Source organism: Peromyscus leucopus, chromosome X (assembly GCF_004664715.2).
Source record: "Peromyscus leucopus breed LL Stock chromosome X, UCI_PerLeu_2.1, whole genome shotgun sequence".
Classification (NCBI taxonomy): Eukaryota; Metazoa; Chordata; class Mammalia; order Rodentia; family Cricetidae; genus Peromyscus; species Peromyscus leucopus.
Window position 1 is genome coordinate 15,063,395 of NC_051083.1, and position 18,408 is coordinate 15,081,802.

At 38.4% G+C, this 18,408-nt stretch overlaps 1 protein-coding gene across 2 annotated transcripts in view; it reads right to left on the reverse strand.

Moving 5' to 3' along the window:
- Sytl5 (synaptotagmin like 5) overlaps positions 1 to 18,408 on the reverse strand; it is a 248,261-nt gene that overhangs the window by 83,716 nt on the left and 146,137 nt on the right. For both annotated transcript variants that reach the window (XM_028881414.2, XM_028881409.2), the window contains exon 2: positions 13,548 to 14,029. In XM_028881414.2, coding sequence (XP_028737247.1) covers positions 13,548 to 13,666 — 119 coding nt within the window. In that variant the 5' untranslated portion in view covers positions 13,667 to 14,029. The remainder of the gene's footprint in view (positions 1 to 13,547; positions 14,030 to 18,408) is intronic.

Sequence of the window (18,408 nt, forward strand, 5' to 3'; positions counted from 1 at the left end):
GCCTGTAGGAGTATTTCTTTGATTAATGTTTGGTATGGGAAGACCCAGCCCACCGTGGACAATGACATCCCTGGACATCCTGACTTCTATAAGAAAGCAGGTTGACCAGGACATAGGGAGCAATCCAGTAAACAGCACCCCTCCATGGCCTCTGCATCAGTTCCTGCCTCCAGGTTTCTGCTTTAAGTTTCTACCATGATGTCCCTGGATGATAGACTACAAGATGTAAACCAAGATAAACTGTTCCCTCCCCAATTTCCTTTTGAACATGGTGTTTATCACAGCAATAGAAAGTAAATGAGGCTGTCTCCTTAATTTTCACCATCTATTACCTACTAAATCACCTGTCTCATCCTTTGAATATTTTCGCACTACCATCTCCCTACTATGTCAACAGAATAATTGCCAAACATATCAGATCCTATTATTTAGAACTTGTTAACATTATAGCATTTAGAATTGTTTGCATACTAATTACAGAGAGAAAGAAATGGTTTGGATTTTAGTAGGTAGGGAATGGGGGTGGATCTGGGTGGAGTTGGGTGAGGAAAAACCACAATCAAAATATATTATATTAAAATATATTTTTTCAATTACAACTCTTATAAGGGGAACACTCCTCCACTGCTGGTCAGAGTGCAAACTTGTATAACCACTTTGGAAATCAGTATGGCGATTTCTCACAAAACTGGGAATCAATCTACCTCAAGACCCAGCGACAATACTCTTGGACATTTATCCAAAGGATGCTCAATCATACCACAAGGGCACTTGATTAACTATGTTTATAACAACATTATTTGTAATAGGGAGAACCTGGAAACAACCTAGATGCCCCTCAACTGAAGAACAGATGAAGAAAATATGGTACATATACACAATGGAGTACTACTCAACAGTAAAAATAATGACATCATGAAATTTGCAGGCAAATGGATGGAACTAGAAAAAATCATCCTGAGTGAGGTAACCCAGACTCAGAAAGACAAACATAGTATGTACTCACTCATAAGTGGATACTAGATATAAAGCAAAGGATAACCAGACTACAACCCACAGCTCCAGAGAAGCTAGGTAATAAGAAAAACCCTAAGAGGGATTGCATGGATTGCCCTGGGAAGGGGAAAGAGAGATCTCCTGGGTAAACTGGGAGTTGGGGGAGGGAGTAGAGGGAAGGGCATGGGGGATGGGAACATGAGAGATCAGGATGGTTGAGTTGGGGGAGGGATGCAGAGGGAGAGCAATAAAAGAGATAACTTGATAGAGGGGGCCATTATGGGATTATGGAGAAACCTGGTGCCAGGGAAAATCCCAGGAATTCACAAGGATGACCCCAGCTAAGACTCCTAGCAATAATGGAGAGTGTGCCTGAATTGCCCTTCTCCTGCCATCAGACTGGTAACTACCCTAATTGTCATTATAGAGCCTTCATCCAGTAACTGATGGAAGCAGATGCAGAGATCCACAGCCAAGCACTGGGCCAAGTCCCGGGAGTCCTGTTGAAAAGAGGGAGGAAGGATTGTAGGAGCCAGAGGGATCAAGATCATAGGGAAAGCCACAGAGCCAGCTGACCTGAGCTTGTGGGAGCACACAGACTCTAGACAGACAGCTAGGGGGCCTACATGGGACTGACCTAGGCCCTCTGCATGTGGATGACAATTATGTAGCTTGGTCTGTTTGTGGGGCCCTTAGCAGTGGGACCAGGATCTGTCGCTGGCACATGAGCTGGCTTTTTGGAACCTATTCTCTATGGTGGGATGCCTCTCTCAGCCTTGATGCAGGGGGAGGAGCTTGGTCCTGCCTTAACAAGATAAGCCATGCAATGTTGACTCCCATGGGAGGTTTTATCTTTTCTGAGGAGTGGATGCAGGGTCAGGGGAGGAAAGGAGGTAGGGGAAGGAACAGGAAGAGAGGAGGGAGGGGACAGTGTGGTTGGTATGTAAAATAAATGAAAAAAATTAATAATAAAAAAGAAAAATCTCATACATTGTTGTACATTTCAGTACATAACTCAGTACCTGGGACATGACAGATATCACTCATTGGACTGAATAAAAGGCAATTTAAGCAAAAGTAAGAGAGCAACAAAGAGAGCAAAGGAAGCAAAGGGAGGAGATGGGAGGGGAGGAATGAGAGGAAAGGAAGAGAGGAAGTCTGGTTGGCCCAGCCATGAGCACTACTAATTATCGCCAGGCATTCCAGTTAGCCTTTCTCAGGTGCAGTCACTCCAAGTTGAAAATAAAAATAATAATCCCTTCCCATCTCTGTCTTGTCTTCCTTCACCTCATTTTAAATAATCATATTCAGAAAGAAGGAATATCTGGGTTCACCAAAATATTAACAATTCCGATCCCTTCTCTACTGTTTTGAGACAAGTTCTCATTATTTATCACAGTCTGGCTTTGAGCTTGTTATTGCACTGTCTGAGTCTCCTGGCTGCTGACTACAGGTGTGTGCCACCATATTCTGTGTCTAGTTGTTTTACCAAAAGAGGAGCAAAGAGGACTCAGTGGTAGAGTGTTTGCCTAGCAGCATATGGAAGGCTCTAGAAAAAAATGAGATAGCTGATATTAATATGCTTTCAGCATGTAAGAAACCAGCCTGAGCTACAAGGCAAGACAAGAGAAAATAGTTTTGCTATTGAAGAAATTTAATTAAAAACAGTATCATTCCTTATTTGGGATAAACCTGGGATTTATAAACACTTAAAGTGTTTATTCTTAGTTTCCTTTGTTGATGCACAGAAATAACATTAATATAAACATGTGAATTGAGGGTCTACATTAATTTATCTAAAATATTAATGACTGAATAGATGGACTATTTGATTATTGCTAAATGACTGAGTTTTTTATTTCTATATTATAATGACATATTGAATTCATTTTTTTCTATTTAATCATCCAAAAAGCTCAACATGTAAAAATCCTTTACTTTATCATAACCCAGACACATTATTTGCAGACACATAACTGCTAACAAAAAAAATCTGTCTTCTGTTATCCTGACTAGAGCAAGCTGTATTTAATAGAACTTGGCATCAAAGTAGGAATTTTAGAATGTAAGCAATGAGTTGCTTGGAAAAGGAAGTTATAGATAAACAGTTTATAAAGCTCTCTTGATTCTTGATGTTTTCAATAATCCCATGCAGTTGTGCACAACAAGGTCCAAGATAAGAAGCAAGGGAGGTTTACATAGTAGCCCAAGGCATAGAATTGTGCACTCAAGACTGCCTGAGTTCAAATGCTCAATATGCCACTTATTTTATCTGAGATCTTAACACAATTATTTAACCTCTTAATCAAGACTAAAGATAACTATCCTCTCCATATCTCCAAATGTCCCCACTGCAGAAAACCTCCCAAGACTATTATGAGGATTTAAAAATGACATTGCTTGTAAATATTTGGCATAACTTGAAGAATTGTAATTAATCACAATTCTAATAAGTATTTCAGCATCTCTTTTCCTTTTTATCTCAATTAGTAGAACATCTCACAGGTACTTAGAAGAGAGACTAGATTTCTAAAGTGTTCTAATTTCATATGGGAGCAAAAAACCTCAAATTAAATTTTAAAAAACGCAAGCAAACAAAAGGAGGTATCACACTACTTGATTTTGAGATACAGTAAAGATCCATAGTGAACAAAATATCGCAATACTACATAAAAACAAACACACTAACAAATGGAATATAATAAAGGTATGTATTAATTACTTTTCTGTTGTTGTGATAAAATATAATGGCCAACGCAACTTACAAAAAAAGCATTTAATTGGGTTTACAGTTCCAGGCTGTTAACGCCTATCATGGTGGAGTCAAGGTATGGCGGTAGGAACAACTAAGAGTTCATATCTAGAACCACAAGCAAGAGACAGAGAGCACACTGGGAATGACATGAGTCTTAAACCTCAAAGCCTGCTCCCACTGAAACACCTCTTCCAACAAGGCCACACCAAACAGTTCCATCAAGTGAGGACCAGGTATTCAAACATATAAGCCTATGGAAGGCATTCATACTCAAACCACCACAAGATTCTAGAAGTAAATTCATGCATCTATTGTCCACTTACTCTTACCAGATATTCTTACAATATATACTGGAAAAAGGAAAAGATCATCAATAAACAGGGATGAGAAAACTGAATGCTCATATGCAGATAATTGAAACCTGACCCTTAACTCTCACCTAATACAAAAACAAAAAACAAAAAAAAACCCAACTCAAAATGTAATGCAAGGTGTGAAACTCCTAGATGAAAATATTGGGGAAACACTTCATGACATCATTATAGGCAATGATCTTTTGAATTAGGATCCTAAAACACAAGAAATAAAAGCATAAGTAGACAATGGAATTTTATCAAACTAAAAAGCTTCTGTATAGCAAAAGAAAAAATAAACATAGGGAAGTAACAACCTATAGTCTAGCAGGTATTCTTTTAAAATTACTCATCTAACAAAAATTAATATCTAGTGAGCCAATGTGGTGGTTCAGCACACAATAGAACTCTCAGCACCATTGAAGACAAGAGTTTGATTCCTGTGATGCCATGATGGAAGGAGGAAACCAACTCTCACAGATTACCTTCTGATCTACATACCCTGTTTATACTGTGGCATGGATGCTCATACACATACATACACATGCACACAAAATAAAGGAAATGCAATAAAACTTTTAAAAATTAATTATCAAAAATATAAGGGACTTTAAAAACAATAACCCAAATAAGAACAAGTACTTTCCCTTATCTTCTTATTACTTCTTAGAGACTGTTGTAAGACCTAAGGACTCATCTTGAATCAAGAGACAAAGTTTCGAGATGCTGGGACAGTAAAAGTTAAGGACTCTAGACCCCTACCTTAATTAACAGTGCAATAGAACTGCCATTCAACCTAGAATTTTACACTAGTGAAAATATATAGAATATTTCCACATTGTTTAAGTCATTACATAATATCTGTCATTTGCAGCCAAATATCTTTCCCAGTAAATCCAATAAGGACCAAATAAATATTAGCTCTTGCACTGCCCACTCATAAGAGAGGTGCTCTTGGGATCTCTGCTACGGTGACTTCATCTTCAAGCAAACTAAATCCTTGTCTAGAGCTAAAGTTTCAAACTCCATTAAGAAAGCAAAACTGATGGGACTGATTAATGCATGGCAAACCAGTCACAAGACAAGGGCCACAGAAATCATAAACACAGGCAGAATAATATATCAGCAGCCCGATGATGACGGCTGCCCAGCTCCTAACACCCCTTCCTTTGTTAATATTCAGAGGGAGTGCCATCTATTCTAGAGCTATTTCATTTCTGCTTGAAGAAAATTCAGGGTGGATGGCATCTCCATCCTGTACTCTGAATATAAAAATGTTAGCTTTTACACCCATGAAATCTTACTGACATGGCTGCCTAAACACAAGCTAAACAAGGACAATACCAATAGGCAAGACAAAGGGTAAGAGGCCCCAACCTTACACAAAGAACTATGGGCAATTAAGTAATGCTGAGAGAAATAGTTTTCCTCAGGGAAGGGCACCAATTAGTTATTCAGTACAAAATGGTCAGCCCTGAAAACATATATACAAGTAATATTATATAAACAGAGAGATTATATTTAGGAATGCATTTGTATATTCATATACATATATGCATGGAACAAAACTCAATGAGAAAAGAGGCATGAATTTAAAAAAGAGCAAGGCTGGGTACATGGAGGGAGGAAAGGAAAGGGAGAAACAATGTAATTATAATCTCAAAAATATTCAAAACCCATTAGCTTTGTGGTTAGAAGGTATGGATCAGCAGCAGAGCACTTACTTATCATACATGAGGCCCTGGACTCCATCTCAAGCACCACAAAAGAAAAGAAACCTAAGATAGACATGCATATACTACCTTTTTGTTTGGATAGCAGTTTCTGTGTGTATGATAGAAACATTACAGTGTAGAGCCACAACAATGTGTCAAGACATTAATATTTGACAACCAGGAGAAAGGCATGATGTGATGCCCATTTTATAGCAAAGAAAGCTGAAAGGCAGAATCTGGTATTTAAAACAAACAAGCACACTACACTCTGCCCATACACTAACAGGCTCTGTGTCCATTAAATCGCTCAGCTAAGAAAGGACAACGTATTTGTGAATGGTGTGTCTTTCCTAGCTGTGCAAAGCCATGCTGAGCACACTCAAAGGTGAGCCTCGATAAACACAAAAGCTTTCTTTTGCTGGCCTACTTCTGCCATACAGCAAATTCTTGGGTTGAATCTTGTCACAAACTGTCTCATGACAAATATCACCTAAGCAGCTACATTTTAATCAACACCACTCTCATTCTAATAAATTTCATAGCAATTATTATTAGTTTTCAGATCAGACCCTATTAAAAGATAAACACCCTCTGAAAATTGAGAGAGAGGATGAACTTGGATTTGGACCAAAAGAAAAGACTCTTTGAAAGAAGAACAGGATTGTAGTGGTTCCTGTCCAAATGAAGAAGTCTTTGTGAATTCTGCCACTTTTATGTTTGGAGACTGTCTTAAGAAAAGAAGGCAACCTGAAATTTGTACATCTATAGATGGTCTCCTTTTGATAAACTCAAATTAAGACAATCGTTTCTAAGCATAAAGCTTAGTGCCTACTAATATACTAGGAGTTCCCACAAAACTATGTGAAAAGTTAGATAGCTAGTGTCTCCCCTAAATTTGTATCAATGTGATACAAGCTAGAATTATTTGGGGAGTCTCTCAGTTGAGAAAAGGCTGCCATTAAGATTCACCTGTAGGCAAGTCTGTAGTGAGTTTTCTTAATTAATAATTGATATGGGATGGCCCAGGCCATTGTGGATGGTACCAACCCTGGGAAGGTGGTCCTGGGATATATAAGAAAGTGAACTGAGCAAGTCTTGAGGAACAATTTAGTAAGCACCATTCCTCCATAGCCTCTGCTTTGATTCTTGCCTCCAGGCTCCTGCCCTGAAACCTGATAGAGTGACCTGAGAATTGTAAGATGAAATAAACCATTTCCTCCCCAAGTTGCTTTTGATCACTGTGTTTTTACCAAGCAATGGAAACTCTAAGAGAGCTGGCACCCCACCCCAGCCCCACACAAATAATTAAAAGAGTAATAATATTGAAAAGCAGTAGAATTAAGCAAAATAGATAAAACCACAGGAATACAAGGAAGAGTGTAACTAATGCCCTGTCACTATAAAAAAAAAAAAACCCCAGAGACTCATTATGGACATTTAAGATACATTAAATGTGCTTGTATATATATACTGCAAATATGTGATGGCATTCTGCATGCATTTAAAGACAGAAAATAAAATAGCAAATATTGTCTGACCTGGTTAAGCTCTTTCAACATTCCCTCTGCCAGATGCTACCTGACATGTCACCTTGCCTTCCCTAGGACTTCAAGGTTTACAGGTTTAAAAATATAGATCACTTGCACACAAACCCTAGGCTCAAGGTCTCCTTTTGATAAACCCAACTTTTAGACAATGGTTTCGTAGATCACATGACAAAGGTAACTCACTACAATTCTAAAGAAGTGAGAAATGAATCAGTACTCTTTGACATTTTCTGTTTATTAACTCTTGTCTGATAGCACACAGGGAATTGATTTCATATGTAATTAGCAAACTGAGTCTTCTGACAACAACTATTGTTGTCTATCCTGACCCACAGAGGAATAAGGATGCATTTTCCAAAGGATATCTTTCCTGAGCATCCAAACAGAAAAAATCATATTATTAATATGATAAATTATTTAGAAAACACAGAAACAGGGATAAAATCAGTACAGTGACAGGTAAGAAAATGGCATTTCTTTAAGAAACAACAAAGAACAAAATACTGGGCTTTAAAATGTGGTTGCTATGACAAATGGAAGAATAGAACTGACTTGATGGAAATAAATTGGACATTTATGCAAAAAAATCAAGATGCTTTAAAGAGAATACACTGCCCTTGAAAATATCTTTCAAAGCACTTCTGCTGCTGGGTACAGGTAGTTTTGGCAGATACATAGCACAAGTACATTTCTGAAATGTCTCTAAATTGAATTTTTACAGTGTGGCTTATTTTAACTATGACAAGGAAGGAGAATATGTACAGCAAAGGTTTTAGTCCTTAATTTCCACATTTTAATTTTAAAGAAGATAATGATGTGGATTCATATTTTCATAGATGCAACATTACAAATAAATACTTCCATGAGTTTTTCCTGGTTGTTGGTATAAGTTAAGCTACCATTTAATTGAAACTCACTGAAGATTAATAAGTGACTTAAATGTGCCTTTAGAAAAAAATATTATCTGCTTCTAAAAAACCATAATTGATAATTAATTTTAGATTCTATAATAGGAAGATGAGATGTTCATCTTCAAACAATAAACAAAATCAACCAATGAGATGCATGATCCTATTGATATCAAAAGACTATTTTCTTGAAATTTTAAATCTTTAATGTGATATTTAACAATAAAATTTTACTTATATTACTTATTATAAGTAAAATGCCTACCTTCCTAGGAATATACACAGTATTATATATTTTCTTATGAACTGACCACCATGGAGGTGGGAGGAGGCAAATATTTTTCAGTTCCTACCCTTAGCTCCAACATTCAGTCATGTTCTAGATTACATGGACTTCATCATACTGTCTGTACAGTTTACAGTAAAAAGAGAATTTCAATGTTATGGATATCAGTATAGCTTACCTTCTGCTACCTAGAGGTTTATCCTCAACATCAATTCTCCCTAAAGACAATACATTAAAAGAGAGAACACTAAAATGGACATGCATGGAAGAGACAAAGATGAAGACAGACTTGAGTACATATATGTATAAGGAATACAGTTGATTTTCCTGTCTATTTCTATATATAGATTATAACTTTAAAATAATATAAATTGAAAATAAAATAGTATACTATACATCTCTATGGAGAGATACACACAAATATATACACATAGAGATTAAAAATATATAGAAGCTGAAAGGCATTTAAGGAATTGCTCAACATCCTTATTCACCAGGGAAATGCAAATCAAAACAACTCTGAGATACCATCTTACACCTGTCAGAATGGCTAAGATCAAAAACACTGAAGACAGCTTATGCTGGAGAGGATGTGAAGCAAGGGGAACACTCCTCCACTGTTGGTGGGAATGCAAACTTGTACAGCGACTCTGAAAATCAGTATGGTGGTTTCTCAGAAAATTGGGAATAAGTCTTCCTCAAGACCCAGCTATACTACTCTTGGGCATATACCCAAGGAATTCTCAATCTTACCACAAGGACACATGCTCAACTATGTTCATATCACCATTATTTGTAATAGCAAGAACCTGGATAGAACCTAGATGCCCCTCAACTAAAGAATGGATAAAGAAAATGTGGCACATATACACAATGGAGTACTACTCAGCAGTAAAAAACAATGTTATCATGAAATTTGCAGGCAGATTGATGGAACTAGAAAATATCATCTTGAGTGAGGTAACCCAGACTCAGAAGGACAAACATAGTATGTACTCACTTATAAGTGGATATTAAATGTGAGGGAAGGGATGGCTAGACTGCAACCCACAACTCTAGAGAGGCTAGCTAACAGGGAAAGACCCTAGGAGGGACACATGGGTGACCCTGCAAAGGAGAAGTGGATAAGATCTACATGAGTGACCTGGGGGATGGGGTGGCAGAGGGCAAGGAGTGTGGCATGAGAACATAGGGAAATGGGAGGGTCAAGCTGGAACAGGGACAGAGTGGGAGGGCAGGGAGGAAGATACCATGTGATATATGAGGACATCATGGGAATAGGAAGAGGCAGGGTGCTGGGGAGGCTCTCAGGAATCCACAAGGTTGACCCCAACTTGGTCTGCAGTGGTGGCCAGCCTAGCAAATAACCTAGCTGTCGTCATAGAGCCTTTGTCCAGTGACTGATGGAGGCAGATACAGAGATCCACGGCCAGGCACCAGGCTGAGCTCTGGGAATCCAATTGATGAGAGAGAGGAGAGATTCTGTGATGGGAGGACGTGCAGAGATGACCTGCCACACTAGTGGAAGTCCATGAACTGTGGACTGGTGGCTGTAGAGCCACCATGGGACTAGACTAGGCCCTCTGGATACGAAAGATGGTTGTTTGGCTAGAACTGTTTGGAGGGCACCCAGGCAGGGGGATTGGGATCTGCCCCTGGTCTATGAGCAGGCTTCTGGGAATCCAGTGCATGAGGTGTGATGCCTTGCACAGTCTTGGTGCAGTGGGAAGGGGCTTGAACCTGCCTAGGCTCAGTGTGCTAGGCTCTGCTGACTCCCCATGGGAGACCTCAATTTGGGGGCTGTGGGGATGCAGGGTGGCTTGGAAGAGAGGGCTAGGGGTGGGAGGACGGAGAAGGGGAGACCTATGGATAGTATGTGGACTGAGTAGAAAATTTCTTAATAAAGAAAAATGATAAAAAAAAAAAAACCAAAAACATATAGAAAAGCAGCAAACTTATTTATGACTATAGTGACATTATTTCAAACAAAAAATAGTTCAAGCATGTATAAGTGCATTTAGCACTTTAATCCCAGCACTCGGGAGGCAGAGCCAGGTGGATCTCTGTGAGTTCAAGGCCAACCTGGGCTACCAAGTGAGCTCCAGGAAAGGCGCAAAGCTACACAGAGAAACCCTGTCTCGAAAAACCAAAAAAAAAAAAAAAAAAAAAAAAAAGTGCATTTAGCAGTCCAATGCTTGACATGTCTCCAAATAGCATGTCTTTATATGCCTGTTCCTACGATATGCCTTGACTGTAAAACAGTAAAAATTACTTGAAGGAAAATTCTGTAAAATCAAATTTTAGTTGAGCTCCATATATCTATTCACCAAAATTAGTAAGTTCTTGGTAGAAGAACTTTTTATTATTCTGTGGGACTCATTAGCAGCTTGAGTCCCATTAAGGAACTAGTATTTTTACACTGGGATCTTTTATTTTTAATTATGTTTATGTACGTGTCTATGTGTAGATATATGCATGTGAGTGTTGGTGCCCAAGAAGGTCAGAGGTGTCAGATGTGCCTGAAACTAGTGTCCCTGGCAGCTGAGAGCCACTCAGTGTGGGTGCAGGAACTGGAACTCAGGTCCTCTCTACAAGCAGTACACACTCAACTCCTGAGCCACTCTCTGAAGTCCCTCATGCTGAGATTTATGCTAATGCATTAAGAAGCTTTGTGAAAATTTTATTAGGATTAAAAAAAAATGTTTACCAAGCTAGAAGTCCAAGCCAATATTTCTCTGGGATTTCTATGGAGGCAGTGAGTCTTTTGGCTTTTGAGAAGGTCAAACTAATTTCATTCTTAGTGGTAGAAAAAAAGCATAATTGCAGATTAAACACTTATAGGGTATTAAATGAATATTATTCTTTGCACTTATTGGCCTCCTTGACTTCCAGGTTGAATGTATTATTATTGAAATTACATTCAATTCATTTGAACCAAATGTTTATCTTACTTGCTTTTCTCTAAATCTTTCTCCTTCCTTGTCTTCCCCCAGGACTGAAATGAAAGAATGAATCTCCAAATAAAGGTGGAAGGCAGTGTCTTAGCTGGAGTGCATGGGTTATTGATGGTACTAAGTTCAGGCTTTCTTAGTGGCCATTTCAGTGGAACTAGGTATGCAGAACAAAACAGTAAATTTGCACTTTAGAGAAGATCAACTTAAAGAACTTTTTGTCAGTTTTTAATGTTTGATAAAAGGTGTAGTAACTTTGGATAATGGCATACAGCTGACAGAATGATCAGTAAATGTCAGGCTGAAGTAGTGTAATGTTTTCTGTTCTGTTCCATTTTCCTGATGGCGGTGGTAATACCATGAGTGTGTTTTCAACAGGGTCATCAAAATAGCTATAATTATAAAAGTATCTGCTATAGAATGTTCCCGGGCATAGCCACTGTTGCACTCACAACTGTAGACAGCTTTGATGATCAATAGGACTCCTACACTAGATTGGAACCATTCATTTTCTGTGTGCAGGTGGGGAAAGGATCACAAAGCCCTGCTCATGCCTGAAATTTTTTCAAGACAGGGTTTCTCTGTGTAGCTTTGGTGCCTTTCCTGGAACTCACTCTGTAGCCCAGGCTGGCCTCCAACTCACAGAGATCTGCCTGCCTCTGCTTCCTGAGTGCTGGGATCAAAGGTGTGCACCACCACTGCCCGGCCTGAAAATTTATAAACAGCTAAGAGTTGCTACAGGAGAGAGAGTTCATAAAGCCATTCATTTCCCAGAATATAGTAAGTTGAAGGTTGCTGGGGGAGGAGGTGAATTCACAAACATGTATATCAGCTTCCTTAATCTTTACAGCAGCACTATGAGGAACAATGTTATCATTATTGTTTTGTTGATGAAGAATCTAAATGAGAGAAATAGGGGGCAGTAGTAGGCAGTTCCTCTATTATTACCTGAGATGAAAAAACTGAAAAAGAAAGGGATTTCATTCACTGGCTGCTTGTTGGTCTTATAATAAAAACTCGGAGCCAGATATTGGGGTAAGTGCTGAAAGATCAGAGAGACAAAGGAACAAGCCACAGCCACTTCTCACCATACCCACTCCTCAGCCTATCCTGTCTCCACTAACCCTCAGACTGCATGCCTCTGAGTCCTCAGCCAAAAGGAACTAGTTCCTGTCTCCTCACACCTTATATGCCTTTCTCTGCCCAGCCATTTCACTTCCTATCTCAACCTTCCTAGTGCTGGCATTAATGACATGTGTGCTTCCCAAATACTGGGATTAAAGGTGTGTGCCACCACTGCCTGGCTCTGTCTCCAGTGTGGCCTTGAATTTATAGGATCTCTGTCTCCTGAGTGATAGGATTAAAGGTGTGTGCCACCACTGCCTGACCTCTATGTCTAATCCTAGTGGCTGACTCTGTCCTCTGACCTTGAGGCAAGATTTACTGGAGTTCAACAAATTATCACCACAGCTGTTTGGCTCTGTTTTTGGAGATTATTGAAAAATATGATGACAAGAGCATGTAGTAAGGGATGCCTAACCACCTCATGGTGGTCAGAGCAAGGAACTAGTGTCCAATAACCCCTTTAATGGTCATGTTTTTAGTGACTTAAAACTTCTAGCTAGATTCCACTCCCTCCCATTGGGACAATGACCTCAACACATGAACCTTTGGGGGACATACTAGATCTGTCAGTTTGAAATATATGATGTCAGTCTATGGGTTTCCATGTTTGAAAACTTGGTCCGCAGATGGAAGCATTGCTTTGAGAGTTTATAGATGCTTTCTAGGCATAAGGCTTAACACAGGCTCGCACAGGTGGAAGTTGAGAACTCTACAGGCCAGCTCTGCCTCTAGTCTGTTTTTCTGGTTTCTGGACTTCTGAGATACCATTCTCAAATATTTGGGCTACTTCTCAAAAGTCATAAAGTCCCTGATCAGTAGCTGTCTCCAGTGCAACTGTCACATTTCCTATTAAAATTACCACAAATAAATAGAAAACAGTGAAAACGGGCCAAGCAAAAACCACACATTACCTTATTCTCTTGTCTTCCACTTTTTTCAAATATTCATCTCTCTTTAGGACTCCCAGGATCATTTCCTTCTCATGATCTAATAAAAATGACAGATTGATGAATTCTGAGTTCTTAGACATGGTATTTCAGCAGCAGCTCTGTGTGGCAGCAGTTGAATCTTCCAGAAGGCAAATAGATATTTACTATTGTTAAGATAGCCCCCTGGCCAACCTGGAGTCACAGCTGTTCAGTTACAAGGGCTTTTATAAGGTCTCCACAGATTTGCTGACGAGTGCTGGGTATTCTTTCAGGTTACAGAGAAAGCATGTGCTACTGAGATTACAGTCCACGAATGTCATTGTTTGCACTGAAAAAACAAGTCTCTAAAGCCTTTGCTATGATACCCAGTCAGCAGCTAAGACTCACTAATGATGCTGAACCTTGATCTCTCCAAAAGCTTCAGAACAGGAACCAATTCCTCTGGGCCAAGAATGTAGAAAACACTGAAAAGGTGGAAAAAACAGAGATGAGAAAAATTAATTAGGTCATATCACACATAGCACTCGTTCAATTATTTAATTTTTGAAACATTGGTGTACCTAGCTCAAGCACAACTTTCAAATTAATAAAAAATACATGGGCTGTGTGTGTGTGTGTGTGTGTGTGTGTGTGTGTGTGTGTGTGTGTGTGTGTTGTACTAGTCACAGTTCTAGGTAATCACTGGAAACACTGGACCGCATCCCCTCCAGGTACAGGGAACAACCATGCTAAAAAAGAGATGCATTTCAATTACTTCTCTTGACAACATAAGAAGGTCACTAAGACCTGGATCATGTCCTTAACTTTAGTTTTGTACCTGGACTCTCTTTTTATAACCCCTTAAGAATGATGATAATCCTGAGAGGAGAGAGATGGTTCAGTGGTTAAGAGCACTGACTGATGTTGCAGAGGAACTAGTTCAATTCCCAGGTCATCCAGTGTCTGGTCACACCAGGATAAAAATAAAAAAAAATTAAAAAGAATGATAATTCTTACAGTTGTTTGCCAGATTTGGGGATTGCTACCATCTGAAAATACCATCCCTCAGGGTCCCTTAACACCTATGAATTACAAGCTACATAGTTTCCTTGGTTCTTGTCAGGTGTCTAGACATAACTAAATACCTATTCAAAGGCTGCTATAGCATAGCCATGATATCAAACTGACCTAAAAAATGTTAGTCAATGAAAAAGAAGAGGATCTTTTTCAGAGCTCTGTAACTTTTCAAAGCCACTAACTAACGTGTTTGTTGTATTCAGTGTACCAACTACAACATTGCTGTAATGACTCCAAATTGAAATGATTCCTACAGACCAAGACGTAGTCCCATTTGAGGAAATGTCCCAGGTCCCTCAAGACTGGATTTACTCAAAGCCTTTTGCCAATCTACAAAGACCATTACATTAGTCTGTGGGGATTAGAAATGAAGAGGAAGCAGCAAGGTCAAGGTCAAGGGAGACCCTACAGAAAATACAATGCTTGGCATTTTCTACCAGTGTCAATTGCTGCCTCCCCAGATAAAGTACACAATTTGCTTTTCCATCCTTGTGTGTCTCATCTGTTTTAAAGCTGAAATGGAAAAAATAATTGGAAATTCAGTGACTGAATATATAATCCCTATAGTCCAGGTTCACTTGCTACATACTTTATACTAAAAATAAAATCAGATTTCATATGTCCTACATGCATATTTTACAGAATGTATTTTTTAAAATATTCAAGGGGTTGGGAATGCTTGAATCAAATTAATAGTTATGCATGTTTGGACCTGCAGATAGAAGTCTGTACTCTCTAAATCCATGAGTTTGTCCTGGGAGTAAATAAAGGAAGAGAAAGCTGACAAGATGGAATAGTAAAAGTGCTTGGTACCAGACCTGATGAGCTGAGTTTGGTCCCTACAACCTACATGGTGGAAGAAGTGAAACCACACCAGTGAGTTGACCTCTGACCTCTACAAGTACATGCTGTGCACACCCACTCACTCATTCACTCAATAAATAAATAAATACATGTAACAACTGATAAAGGAAAGGAAGTAAACCATGAAGTGACAGATAGAGGGGAATTTAAAGAATTTAACAGAAACCAAATTGAATCGACAGAACATAATTAGCAATATTACCCTTTTGCTCATATGTGGACTAATAGGCTAATATATTAGTACCTGAGTTGGTGTATAAAGTTGGTGTATAAAAAAGTTGGTGACCAAAGAGATCATAAGTAGTCTAAACTTCATCGAGAAAATCATGATATTTCCTCTGGAAGGCAGGACTGGACTGTGATTATAATTTAGTAAGATAGAATCTTACTGAAGATCCTGAGAACACAGAGTGGAAGAAAAAAGATGATGAGCCTGGGTGACTTGATGGGAGACTTAGATGGGAGACTAAAGGAGATAGATGCCCCTCCCATCAGGAAAGAATCACCTGGCCTCCAAGTGGGAATAACTTGCTACCTGAAACACATGTTTCATGCTCAGTGATGGGACTACTGTCTAGGAAAATTTCATATCAATAATCACTAAAATCATACAGCAACCCCCTTGCTCAAATTTCATTTTCTTCTAGATCCTTCTTAGATAAAGTTGTCTTCCCAGAGAGTTCTCCCTTCAGGAGTGAATATTCTAGTCTTGTCTGCAGAGCCCTCTGCGTTTAGTTTAGTTTGAAACCATAGCTCATTCACTTGTTCATTGTGTGGTAGCTAAATTGTGTTTCTGAGCATTTGCACTGAGGACTAACCTGGCTGAAATTAGTTTACCTAACTATGTGCCCATTTATGAAACCCTTCTTCAGCTAGACTGTAGCTCTACTTTGAGAATCCTTTATCACCAATGCCCTTTAACAAAGCAAAACAAAAACAAAAACAAACAAAAAAGTGAGTTAACTATTCTCATCCATTTTGTTAAACACACTCTGAACACTAGTCAAATTAGGAGACATAAATTCATTTTTACTTTACTCTTACTTCCTTATCTAAATAGAGCTGTGGGCTTACACACTTCAAATGTGTATTCCTCCCTGTGTGGTTAATAGCCTTGATGAACTGGGCTAAACTCTTCTGCTTGGGACATTGGTCACTTTGGACATGTCATTAACTCTGATGGTCATCAAAAAAGTTACATCAATAATTACCACAGCTTCAAATAGACACATGAGTTTTTTTTTTTTTTTAAGTATCTGTTTTGGACAACACACAGTAGAAAACAACAAGAGCTAATAAATGACTGAGTAAAAAAAATAGGTGTGTCTGAGTATATCTCATTACTATCTATTTAAAAACAATTTCTCTCCTCCTTTCCGTGTGCGTGTGTGTGCGTGTGTGCGCGTGCGCATGTGTGTGTGTGTGTGTGTGTGTGTGTGTGTGTGTATGTGTGTGTCTACTGATAGGTTAGTGGTCATTAGCTTATAGTTCTTTGACTATTAATAATAATGCTACCTTTCCTCACTTTCATATTGTCAACTGACACAAGTTCTGAAATCGAATCAATAACAATCCATCAGCAACTAACTTAGCATCTGAGTCTACATCCAGCCTGCACATGGGCACTTGCCTGAGACCCTAAGCACGTGAATGCATTTGTCCAAAGGAACTAGATGTGGTAACATATACACATGTAATCCCAGGCACCAGGGAGGCTGAGACAGGAGGATCACAAATTTAAGACCTACCTTGGCAACTTGGTAAGATCCTTTTAAAATAAAAAGTACACTATATTTTGACCATATTGTTTCCCCTCACCCAACACTTTCTGGATCCTTCCCCCACCTATATTTTTTCATGTTCTTTCTCTTTCTTAAAAAACAAAAAACATAAACAAACAAACATTGAGTTCATTTTGTTTTGGCCAAATGAGGTGTGTCACTGTACAAAGAAAAGTTAGCAAGTTTTAAAACACTCAATTATTAAGAGGTAGTAGTATAAAACTTTTCACACAAAGATGCACAAATCAGTAAAAAGGCAGTTCAGTTATAAGAAATAGAAATTCTTCGAAATCCATCTATCAGCCAACAATATTATGGGTGTTGAGAAACTAGTTCTATAATTCATATATAGCTCACAAAAAGCTAATGTTCTTTCTCAACACAGGCCCTGACAGGGAAAACTAAATGCTTTATACATTTGTATATGCCCCATTATTTATAATAGAGATTCATGAGCTTTCTACAAACAGTTGAAGTTTAGATGATGAGTGAATGACAGACTCTCTACCTTGATAATACATGTTCTAATAGCAAGGAGAGGGCATTTCAGAGGTTCATAAACCATTATCAAATGCCTTACAGTCTACAGAGTATCCAGTAACATATTTAGAAGAAAGGATAGCTTTGAGTGCTCCCTCAGATTTGGTTAAAATTCTACTCTGAGAATTAACAAGCTCTAAGTTTTTGTGTCTTTGTTTATTCATATTTAAAACAAAAATATTAAAATTTATTTCATGGATTTGTTGTTTCTATTGAAATGAATTATTGATAGAGTTGCTTAGCACATGCTCAAAAACATTTAGACCTTACTAAAGCTAAACAATGTACCATTAAAATAGATCCATTGAAAACATACCTCCATTTCATTTGATTTACAAAATACCTGGGGCATCTCTGGCTTCCTAGGTTTTCTATAAAGACTTTTAGCAACTATTTACAAATATCACAGTTTATTATTAATAATAAAAATTTAATAGTACCAAGATATTTTTAAAATATATGAAGCCTACAAATTCATGGAAACTGAGCAACTGTCTACTGAGTTACCACTGGGCCAAGGAAGAAATAAAGAAATTAAAGACTTCATAGAATTCAATGAAAATAAATGCACAACATACCCAAACTTATGGGACACAATGAAA